This window comes from Arctopsyche grandis, chromosome 3, assembly GCF_051622035.1.
Source record: "Arctopsyche grandis isolate Sample6627 chromosome 3, ASM5162203v2, whole genome shotgun sequence".
NCBI lineage: Eukaryota > Metazoa > Arthropoda > Insecta > Trichoptera > Hydropsychidae > Arctopsyche > Arctopsyche grandis.
In genome coordinates this window covers 27,660,607-27,681,608 of record NC_135357.1, presented here as the reverse complement: position 1 = coordinate 27,681,608, position 21,002 = coordinate 27,660,607, and the positions used below count along the sequence as shown (strand labels likewise).

At 35.2% G+C, this 21,002-nt stretch overlaps 3 protein-coding genes across 6 annotated transcripts; 1 reads left to right on the top strand and 2 right to left on the bottom strand.

The window, feature by feature from the left end:
• Positions 1–678: 678 nt before the first annotated feature.
• On the bottom strand, positions 679–2,689 carry LOC143909514 (delta(3,5)-Delta(2,4)-dienoyl-CoA isomerase, mitochondrial-like). Its single transcript, XM_077427527.1, has 8 exons — positions 2,584–2,689; positions 2,152–2,296; positions 1,975–2,063; positions 1,698–1,905; positions 1,538–1,625; positions 1,345–1,457; positions 1,110–1,236; positions 679–1,036 (listed from the first exon to the last, which is right to left on the bottom strand). The coding sequence occupies exons 1-8, from the start codon at positions 2,621–2,623 to the stop codon at positions 938–940; spliced, it is 909 nt and encodes a 302-aa protein (XP_077283653.1). The 5' UTR covers positions 2,624–2,689; the 3' UTR covers positions 679–937.
• Positions 2,690–3,509: 820 nt separating this feature from the next.
• On the bottom strand, positions 3,510–9,352 carry LOC143909513 (delta(3,5)-Delta(2,4)-dienoyl-CoA isomerase, mitochondrial-like). 3 transcript variants are annotated; one of them, XM_077427525.1, is made up of 8 exons: positions 8,888–9,352; positions 4,916–5,060; positions 4,755–4,843; positions 4,466–4,673; positions 4,299–4,386; positions 4,115–4,227; positions 3,913–4,039; positions 3,510–3,840 (listed from the first exon to the last, which is right to left on the bottom strand). In XM_077427525.1, the coding sequence occupies exons 2-8, from the start codon at positions 5,047–5,049 to the stop codon at positions 3,742–3,744; spliced, it is 858 nt and encodes a 285-aa protein (XP_077283651.1). In that variant the 5' UTR covers positions 5,050–5,060; positions 8,888–9,352; the 3' UTR covers positions 3,510–3,741. The 3 variants fall into 3 exon arrangements, with proteins under 3 accessions (XP_077283651.1, XP_077283650.1, XP_077283652.1); XM_077427524.1 differs by lacking the exon at positions 8,888–9,352 and adding an exon at positions 5,189–5,314; XM_077427526.1 differs by lacking the exon at positions 8,888–9,352 and adding an exon at positions 5,157–5,249.
• On the top strand, positions 8,707–20,470 carry LOC143909505 (uncharacterized). Of its 2 annotated transcripts, none has more exons than XM_077427515.1 (7): positions 8,707–9,373; positions 15,374–15,514; positions 16,479–19,004; positions 19,259–19,427; positions 19,529–19,631; positions 19,703–19,795; positions 19,890–20,470. In XM_077427515.1, exons 1-7 carry the CDS (start codon positions 8,882–8,884, stop codon positions 20,206–20,208), a joined length of 3,843 nt encoding a protein of 1,280 aa, XP_077283641.1. In that variant the 5' UTR covers positions 8,707–8,881; the 3' UTR covers positions 20,209–20,470. The 2 variants fall into 2 exon arrangements, with proteins under 2 accessions (XP_077283641.1, XP_077283642.1); XM_077427516.1 differs by having other exon boundaries at positions 19,926–20,464.
• Positions 20,471–21,002: the final 532 nt, after the last annotated feature.

The following is a 21,002-nucleotide window of genomic DNA, read 5'->3' as shown; positions in this document are numbered from 1 at the left end:
AAACGTGATTGGTTGACAACGCGCAGTTATTATAATTACTGAAAAGTAATTTTTACAAACACATTTTGCTCGTGATTGTGGATAATTTAAAAATTCCTCTTCTAATTCCAAATCCGTATTCGGACGTAGACGACTACCATACTATTTAAAGGCCGTGCGAATTCTGCCCTATGGGCAAGCCGAAACAATTTCTCAAGTCCTAGTCTCATCCATGATCTGATGCTCTGGAGCAAAGAGAACCTCTTTCTCTCAAACCACCGTTTGTCTTCTACTTTCCCTTTATTATTGTTTGAAGAAGGCGATACTTGGGGCCACGAATAACGTGACCAAAATATTCTATTTTACGGTGCTTTACCATGTTAAGAATCTCTCTTTTTTTATGAAAACCCTGGAGTACCATTTCGTTCCTGACATGCTCCTTCCATGAGATCTTTAGCATCCTTCAGTAACACCATACAAGATGGATATTGATAAAAATTTGATGCTCATTAACTGAATTATTATGAAGTGTACGACAAAAGAAAATTAAAAATTCTGGCTTCAGTTCAATTTTTGGTCCCAGTTATTCAACTTCAATAAAAATATTCAAAGCCTACATATGTACATAATTTCTACATTATAACTATATTTAAAAAAGTTTTTAGTAATCACTAGACAAATAATTCAATATATTCAATAATTAGTATCAAAAATATATTATTATAATTTATTGTAATTATAATATATAAAAAAACATAAAAATTCAATCCCATTCACCAATGAGAATATTAATAAATATATACATACATACATACATACACCAATGTGAATATATTTTTATATAGCAAAGAACGTTAACATATTATATAAATATAATTGTTATGAACGTATTTATTTCTTAAATATATATGTACATATAATTGTTTTAAATGTATATTTAATTATAATTATAATACGATTACAATTTAGCAAACACTGGTTTTTCTCCTTTAGTAGCCTGTGCCATACAAGCATTAATAAAATCTTCACTTTGTAGTAGTACTTGGTTTTGTAGACGCTAAAATTCATTAAAATGATGAATTAAAAATTATAAATAAAGAATTGAGTTAATTTAAATTTAAAAAAATTACAATATAGTCAAGTCCCTCTTGATTAGTGTGATCCAATGAGTAAACGATCGTCTCCTTTGTAGTTTGGACAGCGACTGGACTTTTTTGGGCTATTTCATCAGCCAATTCCACAGCACCCTTTATCAAGCTACAAGAAAAGAGTTTTGAAGCCTAATGTTGAAACTTTCTCAATGAAAATGCTCTATATTAAGTGTACTAAACGTTTGAAATATAATGAATATTGAATATAACTAACCTATCTTTATCATTAAATACTTTGCTAATCAAGCCACAATTCAGAGCCTCATCTGATTTGAATTTTCTAGCAGTATAACATAGTTCTCTAACTAGAGACATGTTTCCAATAACCTATATGCATATATTATGAGAGAATAAATAAATAAATTTAAAAAATCAATTGCATCAATATTATTGAAAATTAATAGAACCTTTGGTAAACGTTGGAGAGTTCCCACATCAGCTGCCATTCCAATATCTACTTCTGTCACCTGAAACCAAGCATCCTTGGAACAATACCTGTAAAAGACGAATATGTATTATATAACATGTATTAGTGAGTTTATAACAACTGTTTGTCTAACAATATACCTAATATCTGAAGCTGTAATAAGATCAACTCCAGCACCGATGCAAGCACTGTGTACAGCAGATATCACTGGCTTGACACAAGTTTCCAACGACGTTATACTATCTTGTGAAATCTTTAAGGTTCTATTAAGATAACGGACTTTCCTTGCAATATCATCATGTTCCGCCAATTCCTGACCCATTGTCATTGCGTCTTGCAAATCGAGACCTTGGGAGAAATAATGCAATAAGAAAAATTGGCATCATTTGAAAGAATATTGATTGTGCTTTATTATACCAGCGGTGAAATGTTTCCCAGATCCAGATATAACAATAACTCTGCAATCTGCATTATTGCTCAATTCATTGAAACAGTTTTGTAATTCTCTGAAAATATTTTAAGAAAATATGAACAAATACATACCGAATGTAAAATTTAAGTGTCACTGTTCAATGTTAGAGAAATATAGCTAACATCCATAACGTTTTATTGAAGGCATTGAATCGTTTGGGTCTGTTGAGTTCTACGTGGTAAACAAATGGCTTTGGAACCGTTACAGCAAGTGTTTCGTAGCCACCGGTTGCTGTGCTATTTGCCCTCATGGCCATTGAGTATATACCTGCAATAGAAGAATATTCTTATGTAATTTATCATTATCGATGCAACATGATCATTATCTTATACAGGTTAAAAAGACGAGTTTTTAATATATTTTGAAAGTAAAATAAATTTATTCTTAATTGTTATTATAATTCGTATTGTGCACGTACATAATTTTCGTAAATGCACATAATTTCCTGCATGTTATAAATATCTAAGTAGCAATATAATTTTAAAAAATGCATAGCTTAAAATTGTTCGACTGCAACGAAATTTCCATTAGAGACTTTGTTCAAATAAATATACCTCTCATCTGTTTTGTGCAAATACGCATTGCAGACAACATTTTTACTGCAATATCTAAACTCCAAAACACGAAGGCAAAGTTCAACTATTTGACAGATAAAAAGATTCTTAATTTTATATATTTGGCCGTAAGCTTTTTGAATGTGACCAGCAGGTCTTATAGGTTCGGTGATTACATCCCAAAAGTTAATCGCTACCAGGATTAACGCCGCTACGAAAATTGTGCGCGCGGACTCCTGTCGCACGAAAATTCGTCGTACAGGAAAAATGAACAATCAAGAAAAAAATGTAATTTTTTTCAAAAATGTGATTACAAAAACATACACATATCACATACTATATACAAAAACGGACTGTCGCTAAATATATATATATATATATTTGTATGTGACGGACGATCAACCATCAACCAGTATGGGGAAAATTTTTTTTTTTTTAATTTTTTTCAGTTTTTAGTAAATATCGAAGAATTCAAATATTGTTATTGTTTCAATGCTTTTTTCTTACCTGGGATAAGAGTCTCTATAAATTAACGTTGCTGCGAAATGGTAATATAAGTAGGCTGAATATGAAGAAAAATCAACGGTGGATATTTTGTGGTTCATATACCGCGGAGAAACTACTCTAATGAAAGAATGAAATTTCATCATAATTCGTACCTGTACATATATTAAAGTATATGATTAAATTCTTTTTTTTTTTAAATTTAATTTTACAATTGTACAGTATGAATTAATTTTATTTACTGCTTCCATTGTGACGACTAACGGCTACATGTATATCTCCGAATCTCGAGCCAATCAACATCAGATTCGTGTTCACTTCACTTTATTATCAGATTCGTGTTCACTGGGCATAGATCTATAAGAAGTCATATCTCATCTCTGAACCAAAAAAACGTAAAGGAGGTATGTAAAAAAAGTCGTAATTAGTCGAATAGTGTAATTTAATGAACAATTAAGAAATATAAAATTCAAATATGAACATTATTTTAAAAAAATACATTAAACAATCATTCAATAAAATTTCTTACAATAATAGATGCAAAAATATTTTTTACTTTCAAATAGACTTTTAAGCATATACATACATAAATACATATTTACAATACACCAAATTAATGCTGGATAAACCCATTGTTTATTATGTAAGCTGTTATTACAATTTAGCAAAAACTGGTTTCTCTCCTTTTGTAGCTTGTGCCATACAAGCATTAATGAAATCTTCACTCTGGAGAAGCACTTGGTTTTGGAGACGCTAAAAATAATAAAAATATGAAAATGAAGAAGCATTTGAAGAATATTCTGAATAAAAAGGAAAAAAAATTACAATATAATCAAGACCCTCTTGATTAGTATGGTCCATCGAGTAAATGATTGTTTCTTTCGTTGTTTGTACAGCAACTGGACTTTTTTGTGCTATTTCTTCAGCTAATTCGATAGAGCCTTTCATCAAGCTGTAATCAACAAAATAATATTTGTAATGTACATACAATATACAAGAATAATACAATATCAATTTAAACACTAACCTATCTTTATCGTCGAATACTTTACTGACCAAGCCGCAGCTTAGAGCCTCATCTGATTTGAATTTTCTAGTGGAATAACAAAGTTCTCTGACTAGAGACATGCTCCCAATTATCTAAAGTAATGAGGGGCATAAATCTTTTGAATGAAAAAACACAATAAGTAATGAAAATTTGAAATAAATACTTTTGGTAAGCGTTGAAGCGTTCCCACATCAGCTGCCATTCCAATGTGTACTTCTTTGACTTGAAACCATGCATCTTTGGAACAATATCTTAAAAAGAAAAAAATCGTCCATATTAGAAGCTCTTTGATCGCGACATGATAGTATTAAAATAATTTATTTTAAATGCCTAATGTCTGTAGCTGTAATGAGGTCGATTCCTGCGCCGATGCATGCATTTTGTATAGCGCATATCACTGGTTTAACGCAAGCTTCAATTGATGTTATGCTATCTTGGGCATTTTTAATTACTCTATTAAGCAATCGAACTTTTCTTGCAACGTCATCATGTTCAGCCAAGTCTTGACCTAACATTAACATGTCTTGTAAATCAATACCTGGAATATAAAATAAAGGAGTCAAATAAAAAAGACGCAAATATTTGAAAAAGTAATCATTGCACATATGAATAATATTACCGGCGGTGAAATGTTTTCCAGAGCCAGATAAAACAATTACTCGGCAGTCTGAATTTGTGTTCAACTCAGTAAAGCATTGTTTTAAATCTCTATAAATAGAAAACATATCAGCTATGTTAACATTTTAGGATTGGAAGACTCATTATAAAAAAAATACTGACTTCCATAGTGCGTTATTAAAAGTATTGAATTGGTTCGGTCTATTAATTTCGACATGGTATACAAATGGCTTGGGTACTGATACAGCAAGTGTTTCGAAGTTGTTAACTGCAGTGCTATTTGATCTCAGCGCCATCACATAAAAACCTTTAATACATATATTTATTTTTATGTAATGTAAAGTAATTATATTATTAATTGATTTTGTTGTAAATATTTGATTTAAATTAGTTATGGTACAACTTTGCAGTAGGGTCGTCTATAATCTAATCTACCTTTCAGTTGATTTGCACAATGACGAACCGAAGTAAACATTTTTACAATGTCAAAGTACAACTTTTTGACATATTGCTAATCTTTTTTGGTCGTAAGCTTTTAAAAAGCGTCTTAAGATTCATAAGCAAAAAAATATATAATATATAATTTATGATATTGTAATATAAGGGAAACACTAAAATCGTTGGCCATGTGATAGTCGTCAGCCGTTTGGATTAAAATAATATATATGTAGGATATTAATATAAAATGATTATAATTATGTATAATGATGTGGCTCATGCCGAACAGTTGGTACACATATGTATTTATGTTAAGGGGGACCACTAGTGTGACATTTTGAAAAAATCGTTTTTTTTTTTTTGCACATTTCGATAGTCCATACCTTTAAAAATAACATACTAAATTTTCAAGTGCATATCTCGAATAGTTTTTGAGTTACAGCCATCCGAAGAGCAGCTGACGTCGGTTCGAAAGTTGCGTTAGCGTACGGATCATAATAACTGCGTTATGATTCATAACGCAGTTATTGTTCTGGTTCTGTCAGCCAGAAAAGTCATTAAAAACGGGTCGTATACCTGGCTGTTTTGGAGATGCTAGACTTTGGCACATTTAAACTCTCTTCCAGTGTTATTGTGACCGTTATAGTGAGAACATCGTACAAAATTTTAGCAAAAATGAGTTCTCAGTATTCAAAACAAAAGGGTTCCCATGTTGATCCCACGCGTAGATCAACTTCTAAAAAACGAAAATTTTCGGCGAATCAACATACATGTGAACAGTCCACCGCAAATACCAGTACGTCAGCTGACAAACTTTTACACAATAAGGACGAAGAAATTGTGATTGATCCAACGCACGGTTATAGTAATCTCCAGTTTATTTCTGTTTTTCATGCAATAAGTAATTTAGTGATGTGCAAAACTTGTGAAAAAAAAATTACGTTCAATCAAGCAAGTCCGCGAGGCTTAGGATTCAAAATTGCTGTAATATGTGAATGCGGCGTTTCGTACATCAATTCCGGGCCTATGATTGGTAATGCATTTGAAATAAATAGACGCATAGTGGCTGTGATGCGACTTTTAGGTATCGGAATAAACGGAGTGAATCTTTTTTGTGGTTTGATGGATCTAATACGTAAATTCCATACTCAAACTTTCAGTGGATGCTTTGCGAATTTATGGACATCAGCAGAATCAATTTGTAAATTTAGTATGCAAAGAGCTGTAGAAGAAGAGAAAAAGTTGACACTGGAAGAAGAAGACTCCGAGACAAATTTGACGGTTTCTGGAGATGGCACGTGGAAGAAACGTGGCCACACTTCACGGTTTGGCGTAGTAACTCTTGTTGGAAAGTTTAGTAAGAAGATCATCGACTCGTGTGTCAAGTCAACTTACCGTCAGAGTTGTGTTTTATGGGAAAAGAAAAAATGCTCTGAAACCAATATTTGAAGACTTGAGTCGGCGTGATTTACTCGAAAGATGTCTGGGTAATAAATTATTACTAATAATACTCAGAACAATAACGAAAGTTATAATGGCTTGCTATGGCACTTTGCTCCGAAACACCTCCACAGTGGTCTCAAAACGATAGAGTTATCAAATTATTTTGCTACATCAATATTTAATGACGGTTATTCATCAATTTTAAAAATGTTCAATGTAATGGGAATTATAATTGGACCTGCAGCGAACGATTATGCCGTTGACAAAGATGATACGAGGCTTGGAATGGCAGATCATCGTTAACAGGCTGCTTCAAAAGAGGACCGATTAGCTCGAAGAAAAACTTTAGCAGCCCAACAGCTGTCTTTCGAAGAAGAGGAAGGTGCACTGTATGGGCCTGGAATAGCAGATTAACAGTAGGTATGATATTTCTTGATTTATAACCACGAAATCAGTAACTTAAACTTCAAACGCGTTTTTCTCGAAACTACATTTTTCAAATTTGCTGCAGTTGTAACTCGAGAATGAATCATCCGATCGATTTGATTTTTTTTCAGCTTCTTTTATATATGTTTCTGCGTGCCATGAACCTCCAGTTTTCCGATTGAATAAAAAATGTAATTTTGGCAGGCCAAAAATCAACAAATTTATGCGCGAAATTTGATTTTTTTTTTTAAAACTCCGCCATTTTGTTAAATTTCAATTTTTTTTTTTGATCGAGGTTCATGGTACGGCAAATATCTTCTAGTTTAATAAACTTTTTGAATTTTTTGATTTCAGGCACTGTGAAGGTCGCTATCACTGCAGCAGTGGGGGTACTTTTTTTTTTGGAGCCTTGGGAGATTACGTATAACTCGCTGAATTTTCAATTTTTTTGTCTAAAAACTTTTATTATGTATTTAGTATATATCTATACATATATCCATAAAACGATAAAACATTCCATCCAGTAGTTTTTTTTATTTTAATTCCCGAAAATCACCTTTTTTTCGCGCGGTCACACTAGTGGTCCCCCTTAAGGCTGGTACTCTCGAGCCTGATCCGGGTGTAAGGAGTCGCGTTTGACGTTTGACCGAATGCGTACGCGCATTGAAGATATACGAACAATAAACGTGGATCATTGACTAAGATCGCCTATCATTTCTTCACTCCACTATCCTCCCTTACAGAATCCCACATATATATATATATATATATATATATATATATATATATATTTTTTTTTTTCCACTGCGTATCTACAAAATTAAGTAATTTAGGCGATTTATCAGTTTCTGCTCCTTTTTTCCGAAGTATTGTAGTTATGACGCAATCGATTTGTATATTTTATACCAAAATTATACCAGGAAAGTAGGACTAGGCCAAAAATGTTTATGAAGTGCTAATTTTTTTGGGAACCATTTGATGTAAGACTGTTTACAGACGTGGAAATGAAAAGTGAATCATACTAACGAGAACTTGAGTGCCAGATATTCTGTATTCGCGATTTTCGTGGTAATGATTATCGTATGCGCCATAAGATGGAATATTTTGTTCACATTATTCACGGGTCCAAATATGACTTTCTACAAATAATCATAGAGGAGAAAATAAAAGGCGAATGGCGACTTGGGGAAAGAAGAATTCATAGGGGGGGGGGGAGCTGCAGAGATTAATCGGCATGTAATAGCTCGTTGACCATACCGGTGATCATATGTACTATACTGGGAGGGCCGTAGCCCCGCAGCCCATATAGACGAGCCGCCACTGCCCAGTTCCCATATTGCAACCCGTGGTTGCTATTTAGGAACTGGTTATGGAAAAATTCGCAAATATCGTGTGTAGATATCGGTAGTGTGGACGCAGCCAATGTCATTTGTACAGCTTGAGTTCGGCGAGGGAAATAGGCGATATCGTCGACCTAGTTTCGTGCAGTACAATTTGTGCTACATTCGCACGATGTTTTTACTAAACCGCTGTTAAAATGCGGGATGTTTTTGTTTTAAAATTTAGTTTGGCCATGGGCGAGAATAATAGATGCGCTTATGATGAGGTTGGCAAGGGAGCACGGTGGTGGTGGGCGGCGGGGATTTATCGGCAAACTGCGGCAGGTGGCGACACTGGTCTCTGCCGGGCCGGTGGCGGTGGCGGTGGCGGTGGCGGCTTCAGCTGTCCGCCCGTATTGCGTTCGGCGAACGGGGTTCGGGGCGAGCGGCCTTGAGCTCGGAGCTCGGAGCTCGTAGTGAAGAGTGAAGAGCGGACGCGAGTATGGACCTGGCGGGGCAGCCGGGCGACTGGGTGTGTGGGGGTGGGGGTGGGGGCGCGGGCGCGGGCGGATCCTCCACCGGGTGCGGAAACGTCAACTTCTCGCGCCGGCCGCAATGCAACCGCTGCGGCCGGCGTCGTTTGCCGCCTTCGGCCTCTCCTCAGGTCGCAGTCGTCGGAGCAGCCGTCGGCCAACCGTCGACTGCGACCGCCACTGCGACCTCGGCGTCAGCGTCGGCTTCGGCTTCGGCTTCGGTTTCGGCTTCGGCTTCAGCGGTGGCCACTGGAGGGGCTTCGGTAGCGGCTGCAGGGACTGGGCTGGGGGCGACTGGCGCAGCCGGAAGCGGAAGCAGCGGCATCGAGATCGGCAAATGCGCCGCTGACAAGTCGCGAGGACTCTTCGCCGCTGACGACTGGCAGTGCGCCAAGTGCGCCAACGTCAACTGGGCCAGGAGGCTCACCTGCAACGTCTGCAACGCGCCCAAGTTCGGAGAGGTACCAACTCACCAACTCACCAACTCACCGACTCACCTCACCCATCCCACATCTTTGTCTTTTGTTTCGATATTATTATATTCGTAGAAAAAAACGCGATTCATTTTTTTTTAAATAATTCTTTTTTTTTCCTCTATTAAATATCTATGGAATGCCAACAGAGCGTCACATATACATACATGCATATATATATATAGCTGATGAATCATTCATTACCTTTTTTTTTTTTCAATAATTTGTTTTATTTATAAACGCATACGTGAAACGTATGAGGAAACATAGGAAGTGGAATACGTGAATGAGAAGTATGTTGAGAGTAGTTGATATAATGGAAAAAATGAAGAGATTGAAATGACAATAGGCGGGTCACAAAAATACACTATTCATCTTTTCCTCTATTGAATATCTATGGAGCGTCACATATACATACATACATGCATATATTAGGGGTACCAGAAAGAAATCGCGCATTTTATGAAACGATGTTTGTGTTCAGACACGGTGTGATAAACATCTCTGTAAATTTTTTTTATTGTAGAACTGTTCTTTGACTTTATTTTTTTGTAACAAATTTTTATTTTATTGATAGGATAAAATGTCGAAGCCAGAAAAAGATGAAAGCCACGTAAGGCATTGTATGTTACTTTTGTTTGGGCTTAAACGCCAGTAAGGCCACTAAAACCATTAGACATTTATGGTGAAGTGCTTACTACTCGCAGATGTCAATTTTGGTACCAAAGATTTAAATCCGGAGATAGAAGCTTGAAGGACTCACCTAAATCGGGACGACCCTCAAATTTCGATGACGATATGCTGAAATCGTTAATCGAATCAGATCCCCGTCAAAGTATTGAAGAACTGTCACAGAAACTCAAATCTTCATGGTCAACAGTTCAGTCGCATTTAAAACGCATCGGCAAAACTAACAGGATGGGTATTTGGATGCCGCACGCGCTCTCTGCAGATAACAAAGATGCGCATAGAAACACGTGCAGTTCTTTGTTGTCGAGACAAAAAAACAATCCCTTCTTACACCAGGTAGTAACCCGGGGACGAAAAATGGGTCTTGTAGGACAACAACAGCCGTAAAAGACAATGGATATCACCAAATCAAAAACCCATTCCAACCCCTAAGCCCGGTTTGACTCATAGAAAAGTTCTGTTATGTGTATGGTGGGATGTGAGGGGTATAATCCACTACGAATTATTGAAACCGTTACTGCAGACCTTTACTGTCATCAGCTGGATCGATTAAATGAAAAAATTAAAGAAACACGGCCAAGTTTATTCAACAGGAAGGAAGTAATTCTCCAACACGATAACGCCCGCCCTCATGTAGCGAAACTGACTGGGGATAAAATCCAGGAATTAAATTGGGAAACTCTACCGCACCCTCCTTATTCACCAGACCTTGCTCCATCAGATTATCACCTTTTTAGATCGATGGAGCACAGTCTCAAAGATAAACGGTTCAGAAATACCGCAGACGTCGAAAAACACTTAATCGAATATTTCGATTCGAAACCATCAATTTTTTTTAAAAAAGGAATCGAAAAACTGGAAGAAAGATGGGAGATAGTTAGTAACAATGATGGAAATTATATTTTATAAGTTTGTATTTAGAATTAAGAAAAAAAAATAAATTTACATTGTTCACAAAATGCGCGATTTCTTTCTGGTACCCCTAATATATAGCTGATGAATAATTACCTTTTTTTCCAATAATTTGTATTTTTATTTGTAAACGCATACATGAAACGTATGAGGAAACATAAGAAGTGGAATACGTGAATGACAAGTATGGTGAGAGTAGTTGATATAATGGAAAAAGTGAAGAGATTGAAATGATGATAGGCGGGTCACAGAAATACACAATTCATTTTTTCCTCTATTGAATATCTATGGAGTGCCAGCAGAGTGTCACATATACATACATACATGCATATATATAGCTGATGAATCTTATCTTTTTTTTTTCAATAATTTGTATTTATTTATATAGGCATACATGAAACGTATGAGGAAACATAGGAAAAGGAATACGTGAATGAGGAGTATGATGAGAGTAGTTGATATAATGGAAAAAGTGAAGAGATTGAAATGACAATAGGCGGGTGGTCACATATGTAACTAGAAGAGTGGACGAAAAAAAAGCATCCAAACATACAAGTAAACATATCGAAATGTTCAAAAACTTTACGAATGTTTTGAAGTAAATTTCATCATTTGTTTAAGAAAATATTAGGGAGATTGTTTTTGAGTAAAACTCGTCATATTTAATCGATTATTTTATTCGTGACTAATTTTATGCATGTTGATTTTTCGGTTCCCTGAAAGATGTATTAAATTGTACTGAATAGTGGCGCAGATTCGAAGATAAAAAGTCTTCATTTTCAATAGCGCTCAAAAAGAACTTGCGCAATAGAATTCCACAAACAAAAGGTTAGCACCCTCGGATAACATACAAATACCCCTTGACGCTTTTTTGTGCAAATTCTATTGCGTTAGTTCTCCTTGAGCATCTTTGAATGTTTGAATGTCTCGAGAGTACAGCTATCTCGAATGCATTTTTCCTGTCACCGATTTTTCAATGGGTGGTTTCAAAAAATTGCTACATGAATTAAAATAAAGTTATAAATTTGTTTTTTTGAAAACTTGTCCATACTTGTCGATGCAATCACAACATACTAACATCCATTTATATATATGTACGTTGTTATTATGTTATCTGTCCACATTTTTTGTATTTCTTTTTCCAATGAACACTACCTGATATTAGAAGTCCAAATCAAAATCACTTCTCTTTAGCCTCTTTGTAGCGTTACTAGCAAGGTTGGATTAGCCTATAAGCTGACTAGGCTGAAGCCTAAGACCTCCAGCCGAAGTGTATAATCAGAGATGGGCACTTCTAAAATCACATCTTACACCCCAGTCGATAGTGCCCAAATATTTATCAGATACTAGGTGGAAAACATACTGAAACTAATTTGGGAAATTACAGTGCTTCCATTGATGCTCTCATAGACTTGTCTCATACAGAGCATTAACAAATTATATACAAGGAAAATATTCCGATGGTCTTTCATTGCATTTTCTTTACTCGTGATAATGGGAAACTCTAAATGGAGTAGGCTAGAGCATCTCTTCATCTAAATCCAGCTTTTTTTTGCTGGTTAACAGCTACCCGACCAGCTCGTTAGAATGATTCTGCAATCTGTTTCTATACTTATAGACCATTGCTCTCGTCTCATCTGTGATCGTCCATATCCTTGTGTCCCAGTGGATCATATAGCTTGGGACGAACTACAGGGCATTCAAAATGACTAGCAAAATTTTGTTTTGAAATCTTTTGATAATTTCCACATTTATATTGCTGGCTGGGCTTCATAGTTGTAACCCAAATACGAAATATCTATTTAATATTTACATATGTATATATTAACTAGATATAGTTTTTATACACATACATTGTACTCCCACAAGTATAGAATGCTGTGTGCTCGAACAATTGGGAGAAATACATTGGTGAGACGTATGACAAGGATAGTTGATGTAGAGAAGCGAGTGAAATGGAAATGGAGTGCTCGAATGGTACTGAGGAAATTGTATTTTACATTAAAAAAAAGTGCAAGGACAACATAAGAGATTGCAGAATACCTCAACTTAACTCAACAAACCATTTCAGAATATTAATTAATGTATTATTTTCTTTTATGTAATTCAAAAAATTTTCGGTAAACTTAATATTTATGCAACAGAGCTAAATCTTCGTGGATTCATTCAAATTCCACTAATCAGGTCTACTTTCATAGGTCTAACGAATTCTTTATTTAATGTCGTACTAATATGGGCACGCAATACGTACTTAAAATTGATTGGTTTTAGTTAGTCCTGTTTTAAGTATAGCAAATATATAATAAAAGACATGCGATTAAGAGCTCAACAGATCTTAACATAATTAATTATGCTACTTAAACTTAGTTGAAACTATATATATGAAATTTAGGTTCAATATATTGAACAGTTTCGGATAAAATCTCAAAACTCGATATTCGATATCCGATTGAGAAAGAAATATGATTTTCTAAAACTTATCATGACAATTATGTGTTAAATAGCTTCAACTCAATCCATTCAGCCGTTGAGGGGATGAAGTAAATAAAAAGTGGAGACCTATAAGAAGAGGTACCTCTTCTGGTCGACTTAAAAATTTGAAAAACATTTATATGTAATGTGATTACAATTTCATTGACCGGTGCAAAGTTTTAGTATGATGGGAACAACAGTATTAGAATTTTTCCCAAAATATATGCATTTTATAAAAGCTAGAGAAATGTAATCTGTGATCGATTCTGTGTGTAAATCAGACAAAATCTCGAGGTCGAATTTTCTCATGGTCACAAAACTTCATCTGTTGATAATTCGTATATAAGTACAGTATTACATTATTATGAAGATAAAGTAATAAATAAATAAATGGACTTTCTTTCAGTTCAAATAAAACAGCAGATACAGAGTAAATGACAGGCTGAAAACCAGACTGGTACAAGTGACATTTAAAAAAAAAAGCTGGTTTAAGTGCTTAAGTAATAGCATTTCATTAATGCTATTATTTTAGCACTAAAACCAGATTTTTTTAAAAATGTCACTTGTGCCAGTCTGGTTTTCAGCCCGTCAAATGTACGTAGATATGTTTATAAAAACTAAAGAATATCATGGACATCACATTGATAAATTTTTACAGTTAGCATTTCGAATGCTGCAATATTTAACTCTAGTTTAGCAGACTTTGTCAACATATAAAATATTGCGACCAATTGGTCACATCATTAAATACATGAAATTGTCGAACGTCGTCTTAAAAGCCAATTAAATTGTTCAAATAATAGGTAATTCGTATTATAACATGACCATGTACACATGTACACAGCTGCAATAACAATTAGGTTGCATACTGTCTGTTCATTTGTTAATTGATAGTAAATACACAATGAATACATGTATTTTTTCGCAATCAACCTATTTGTTAAACCTTAGTATGATATTTTCCTTGAATGTGGTATGAAATGACGGTCGGTTTATTCGTCGCGTTTATCTCTGTTAATTTCTGTTTGCCTTTGACAAAATTTATGCATAGGCTGTTAATTTTTAAGAGGCGTTTTATTTGTTATGCTAATTCTATTTAGTCATGTGGAATTATCTTTATTGGAATATAAGCCTTATTTCGCTGTGTGAATGTTGAATTTGTTTTGTTTTGAACAATTATTTAGAAATTATTATGTGGATATATGTGACTCGAGGTCGATCATTTCCTATCGGACTTTACCAGTTTATCTGATTTTATTGTTGAAACGGTTCCACCAAATTGGCAACCGTCCTGTTTCTCGCAAATTCGAGTTTATAGTATCGAATTTTTCGATTATTATATAAATATATACTAGTATTTTACCCGATGACACATCATCGCATGGGTATTGGCATATAAAGTTAATAAATAATAAAAAAATTAAAAGAAATATGTCGTCCGATCTCGCACGCGGTGTATTTTTTTTAAATATATTTATTTTAATATTTATATTTAATTGCTTAATATGAAAAAAACTACATGTAAACAATAGAAAAATTAATTAATTAAATCAATTTTCAATAGATGGCGGTAAATTCTCTGCCAATAGAAAACATTGGTAGCAAATAGTATATAGAGAAGTTTTTTTTCTTTTTTTATTGTATTGTATATACGTTTTGGCAATGGTTTAGCTGTCATGTACATACGACGAAACGATTATTATATTACGGTGAGCGTTATCTCAGGCAGACACACAGACAGAATAGCGATATTATATATATGATGATGATGATGCTACCTACTCTGTAAAATGTATGTTTCGAATCTGTCCATAGATGTCTCTATGATACTGTTTAAATGTAATATTTTTTTGTAATTGGCCAGAAAGGCGCATTGTATATATATATTTATGTGATATTTAAAAATAAATTTAGGTTGAGGCTCGTACCGGATATGGGGGAGGCTACAATGAGAGAGGTGTTGTGGAGTATCGGCCTCGACGTGATTCTGACGATGACGACTATGACGAATTTGGCAGAGTCAAGAAGAGGAAGAGAAAAGATTCCGCACCGCAGGTTTGTTTGTTTTGATCAAAATTGATGTGTTGAAATTGCAAGATGTAATTGCTGAAATCTTTTTTCGCATTTACATTCTTCGTAGTTTTGATTACGGTACTTGTTGGTTATACGGGCGCGTCTGAACATCACGTATACACGCTTGCACTAACACACTAATACATGACAGTGACATGAATGACTTCTAGGTGTTGCAAACAGTTGAGTTATGTGAACTACGAATAATGTTGATTAAAATCAAAACTAATTTTCTAAATAATTTAATTAAATATGTCTCTGAATTTCACATATGTTCTGGTGGAGGTCAGTATTGCCTCATTGCAGAGAGAATCTCTTCAAATGGATCTTGGTATCGTATTGTTAGTCGCCATACAATCATTCCATGTGTTGGCAAGCCACATTCGTACTATCACTTTACTAAAACTACATACATAAAGGCCGTTTCTGTAACTGCCGTGTATTTGTTAGTTTAAGTGCATATACTCGAATGCGCCCTTATAACCAATAAGTATCTTTATTTCATTCTTAAATTGGTAACATTTGTGAAATAAGCATTACATTTGTTATTCTTTTCATTCATTTTGTGTTTGGTGTATCTGTTTGTATGTTTGCATTTTACTCATTAAGGTACCATATAAATGACGGATCATGACTTTTGTCAATATTGAAATATATTCGATGTGTTCTCATTGATCACGATAAAATAAAATTAGCCCATTTGAAACATGACATTTGAGAACATTTTTTTAATCTGTTTTTCAGTGCTTTGAGTTTGTAATTAGAACTCTGTTAAAGGTGAAAACGGTGAAAAAAAGAACTTTGTGAACGATGGAGGGGTGCATTTTTTCGTATCGAAGAATTAACTCTTTGTATGGTATCTGTGAAATGCGGATTTAGAGGAAATGTATTTTTGCTGATGAGAATTGGAAGCGCTGTACTAAAAGGAGACGTTTTAAACCCGTAGGTGTGCGGCACTCGCAGACATCTTGGGAGCCTCAGTGACACCAGTGTGGCATCACCACCGGTTCCTTCACGTCTTCCCCAGCGTCTAATGCCTGAATCGACCCATGGAAATTCACTCGATATGACCGCAACTGTTTCAGTCAGGAGAGATCGATTTTCTACAGTAAGAAAAAAAAGGAAACGGTCGATACTATCTGTTGAAAATGTTGCCAGAAACGACAAAGACGCCGTCCCAGATAAGAAATCGTCTCTACGGAATGATTCGACTGAAAAGATACATTTCCCAGCGAAACCACACGTTGAAAACGGATACGACTCTAAATACAAGCATTTTCACAGAGATTTCGGCGACAGTTCGAAATATCAACCGTATTCGAGAGATTGTATTATGGAAAATCGCGTAACCTCGACCAACGAAGTCAAGTATCGTTTCAAGGGAAAAACAGTCGATGAAGACTTCGAAGTCACTTACACACTGCAAGAGCGCATCCAAGTGGCGGCTTGGGCAATAGTGTATCAAAATTGTAGCGTCAGTGCCAACATGTTTCAACAGAACTACGATAAACCTGCACCCGATTTCAAAACAATATTTGCGTGGAGGCAGCGACTTCTCACCACTGGATGCTTAGTCGATTCTCATATCAACGTCGAAACTTCTGGAAGGGAGACCAGCGACGGACTTTTCAGGAAGAGAAGAAGACGGAGGTATTTGAAATCAACTACAGGGAAAAACGCCAATAGTAGCGATGATGGGTATAGTGATGCTGCTAGAGCTAAAGAACGCAGGCATGTACGTAAAAGTTTAAATGAAGAATACCTCAGCTTTGACAGAAGTTCAAATAGTGATAGTGAGTCTTTTAGGAATAAGAGTTGTGACAATAGAGTAAAGGGACGAAATACTCAAAAAAATATCGATTCTAATAAGGTTTTAGTCATCGACGGCAGTTCAGACAATGACAGAGAGCCTTCAAGGAATAAACAGTGTGATAATAAGAGTGAAGATGACACAAACAGTGAGACTAAGAGGTTTTTAATTAACGAAAATAACAATACTAATGGATCTGTCGGCAGAAGCTCGACTAGCGGCGCTAAGCGTAGTGTGATAGATGAAAGTAAACGATCTGATTGTTACCTGACAGAAAATGCTCGATCTGAAACCCCAGAAATAATGGTGACTAGAGTTGAATTAGCACGGATGAAATCGCCCGTTAGAGTTATTAGTCCGGAAACGCAATTTCAAGAAGATAATTACTTTGAAACTGCAAATCAACACAAAGCAAACCCTGAATCGTCTTTCATTATTCCTAACGTACCGAAACAATCGAAACCAGCTAAAACAACTCCTGATATCGTCCCGAACTGTATGCTGGAAGACATTGTTTCAGAGAGTGAAATTTACAGTAGCGAAGGGGGGTTTGACTCCGACATTGATATTAACTACAAGAATAAAGACAGCACTGCACAAAATTCCAAGTCATCGCCATTTAAAAATTTAAGAGACACTTTATACAGTCCTAGAGAATTATCTACCAATCAGAAGAAAATGGATGCTATTGAATTACCATTACCGAAATTTGGACTGCATAAAGCAGTAATTGTAGACACTTTACATTCGAGTGCAGTAGATGTGGACAAAGGATGTAGTAAAAATTTAAGTTCAGCAATGAAACGTATCATCGAGAGCATGTCGAATCGATCCGAGGAGAAAAACTCATGTAATATAGAATACATTCCTACTAAAATACATCCCGCCATGGCAAAAAGAAATCACCTTCTGTTTAAAGACGATTCGATGGCTGACAATGCAAATGATCTTTGGCCTGAGAGTAACAGTAATTCTGCGAATGTATCTGAAAAAAAGATCACCGAATCCGCCGTCTGCGCTAGTAGAGCAAAAATTGACGATTACTTGCCAGATGAGGATGCTCTGTATAGAAACGCTTCAGATCATCAAACGGACGATGAAGTTCTCAGAACGCCGCCGAGAGCTCCTGATATTGGTTCGATTAGTAGAAAGAATGTTGTCGATGATGGCGATGCTAACGGAGATGGAGATGGAACAAGTAAATTGAACTCTTTGTTGAATTTGAATTTTGCTGGGATTAATACCGATGGTCTCGCGCTGGCTTTGCAGAGTATTCAGAATATGTCTGCAACTAAGGAAAAGGACAACAATGAAGTGGATAACACGCATAGTATTAATGATACAAATCAGGAGACGCCATTAAAAAAGTCGGTCAATATTCCTTTTTTAGATGATATGTTTTATCCTGGTTCTCCGTCAAGGGATTTCACCAATGATAAAAATGCAAATTCTCCTAAAAATGATAATGAAGATCTCACTGATGATCTACTCGAAACTGGAGAGTTGAAAAAATCCAGTCCTTCTGCTATTAGTAGGTTTAAAAGTTTTGCCATACCTAAACCGATCATGTTGAATAGGTTGCGAGGTTTACAACAGCCAAAAGGATCTAAAACTGATATTATTGAGGATACCAAAGTTAAATCTGGGAAAAAACGTAAAAAGGTTGGTTTGGTGTATATTTATGAACATTCCCAGTATTTTTTTACCTTCCATTTAAAATTTAGGGTAATTGAATTTCAAAATAATGACTTTGTATATTTGGAAAATAAAGAATACTAAATTTTCCATTAATTATGAAATGAAAATTGAGATTTCGTAATTTATTGAGCAATCAAAAATGCCTAAAATGGTATACTTAAGTTTGAATAATGAATAACTCCTATCCTGTATATTAACCATTGCTGTATCTTTTATAGAAAAAAGAAGCAGAAGATAACAATGGTCACAAGGATGCCGGTGCTAGTAGATTGTATGATGATGAAGAAGATGAGGAATCGGGGGATGAGGGAGATCTTTCCAAGTATGATTTATGGGGCAGTGACGAAGAAAATAATGATAAACAGGAAGAAAAATCTGCTGAAAAAGGTGAAATGAGTATTTTATTTTTATTTTTTAGTAGTTATACATATATATACGTATTATCTACTTTAATTTATTTTATACTTAATATGTATTTTATATTATAGAAAAGCCCCCACCAGAAAAAATAGACAAAGACATGTCTAAGTCAGAGATTAGCCAAAGAAGAAAACCATCAAAATCGCCTGTGCCCGAAACTGGGAATCATAGGTAAATATATTTGCCAATGAATTGAATTACAGTGGAATTCACCCAAATCAAATCGTTTTATTATTTTACAGACGCTCAGATAGAAGTGGTTCTGCATCATCAAGACGGTCTTCGAGTAGCTCAAGTAGTTCGGCAACGAGCTCTGGCAAGGCTCCTAGAAATAAGTAAGTTTATATATATATAGATAATATTCTAGAATAAATCGTTCCATGTTTTGAAATGGAAAGCTTTCAGTTAATTTTTACTTCCGTATTTCAGATACGATGATTTTATATTGAATAGTGAACATTCCAGAGCAGGCTCAAGAGAATCATCATCGGCCAGATCACGTTCTCCAGTCTATGATAGAGGTAGAGATAGGGACAAGAGGAGATCACGTTCCAGAGAAAAAACTAAGGATAAATCAAGAGAAAACAGAGACAGAGACAGAAACAGATCTAGGGACAACAGGGATTTAAATAAATCTAGGGATAGAGATACCAGAGACAAGGGTCGAGACCGAGACAGACAGAGGCACCATTACAGTGGAACACATCCCAACCGTGGATCAGGATACACAAGGGGAAGAGCGCGATGATAGAATCAGTTAAAGTTTTACCATCGCATCTCAATACTTCTTTTGTATTTTTACGAATAGTTGAACTTAGTCTGTTAAGAAATTATAATAATTTACTTTGTAAGATCAGATTAGATTCCTGGAATTGTCCTATTGAATTTTTAGCTAGGATAAACTGTACCTACTTGTTAGTTTACAGTTTTTTCTTTCGTTGAAGGCCATAAGTAGCTTGGTCTTTGTTATGTAATGTACATGTGAATACATTTTTTTTTCTGTGAATTTGAATTTTCATTTGTCTTATATCAACCTTAATATGATTTGTCATTGCCAAATCTCGAAATTCAACCCTTTCAAAGGATTAAACTTACTGTTAACGAATGCGCGTTGCATTCATTTTTTAGACACTGATAGTCGAATTATTTTACCTTTTAATATCCAAATTCGAGCCTTAATTACATCCTCAGATACTATTCATGCTTGAGCGATTCTAGCACTTGGAGTAAAAGCTGATGCTCTCCCTGGACGACTAAATCAAATCTCCATATTTATTAATCTTCCAGGACTATTTTATACAAAGTGGAGAGGATGTGAACCGAGTAACTGTAGCTGCAAGACGTAACATGACACCGCAACTCTGGAGTGTTCGTTCAGGTAGCGATATTTGGACAAACCGGTTTAACACGAAGTCACCAGATTTGGTGAGGACATTGGAATTTACTAGGGAAAATGGGTGTGGAATGATGAAGACATTAAAATTGATTGAACTGTACTGAGAATCTGCGATCATCTCCACATACCAAAATATTGAAGAGTCG

What these genes read in the sequence shown, in the direction of transcription:
- LOC143909514 (XM_077427527.1), bottom strand. Translation starts at nt 2,623, where the DNA reads ATGTTGTCTGCAATGCGTATTTGCACAAAACAGATGAGAG. An exon ending in TTCAATAAAACGTTATGGAT is followed by an intron (nt 2,064 to 2,151) that starts GTTAGCTATATT and finishes AAATATTTTCAG; the next exon opens with AGAATTACAAAACTGTTTCA. An exon ending in AAGAGGGACTTGACTATATT is followed by an intron (nt 1,037 to 1,109) that starts GTAATTTTTTTA and finishes AATGAATTTTAG; the next exon opens with CGTCTACAAAACCAAGTACT.
- LOC143909513 (XM_077427524.1), bottom strand. Translation starts at nt 5,228, where the DNA reads ATGTTTACTTCGGTTCGTCATTGTGCAAATCAACTGAAAG. An exon ending in TTGTGCAAATCAACTGAAAG is followed by an intron (nt 5,061 to 5,188) that starts GTAGATTAGATT and finishes TATGTATTAAAG; the next exon opens with GTTTTTATGTGATGGCGCTG. An exon ending in ATTACAGCTACAGACATTAG is followed by an intron (nt 4,387 to 4,465) that starts GCATTTAAAATA and finishes TTTCTTTTTAAG; the next exon opens with ATATTGTTCCAAAGATGCAT.
- LOC143909505 (XM_077427515.1), top strand. Translation starts at nt 8,882, where the DNA reads ATGGACCTGGCGGGGCAGCCGGGCGACTGGGTGTGTGGGGGTGGGGGT. An exon ending in ACGCGCCCAAGTTCGGAGAG is followed by an intron (nt 9,374 to 15,373) that starts GTACCAACTCAC and finishes AAATAAATTTAG; the next exon opens with GTTGAGGCTCGTACCGGATA. An exon ending in CTGGGAAAAAACGTAAAAAG is followed by an intron (nt 19,005 to 19,258) that starts GTTGGTTTGGTG and finishes TATCTTTTATAG; the next exon opens with AAAAAAGAAGCAGAAGATAA.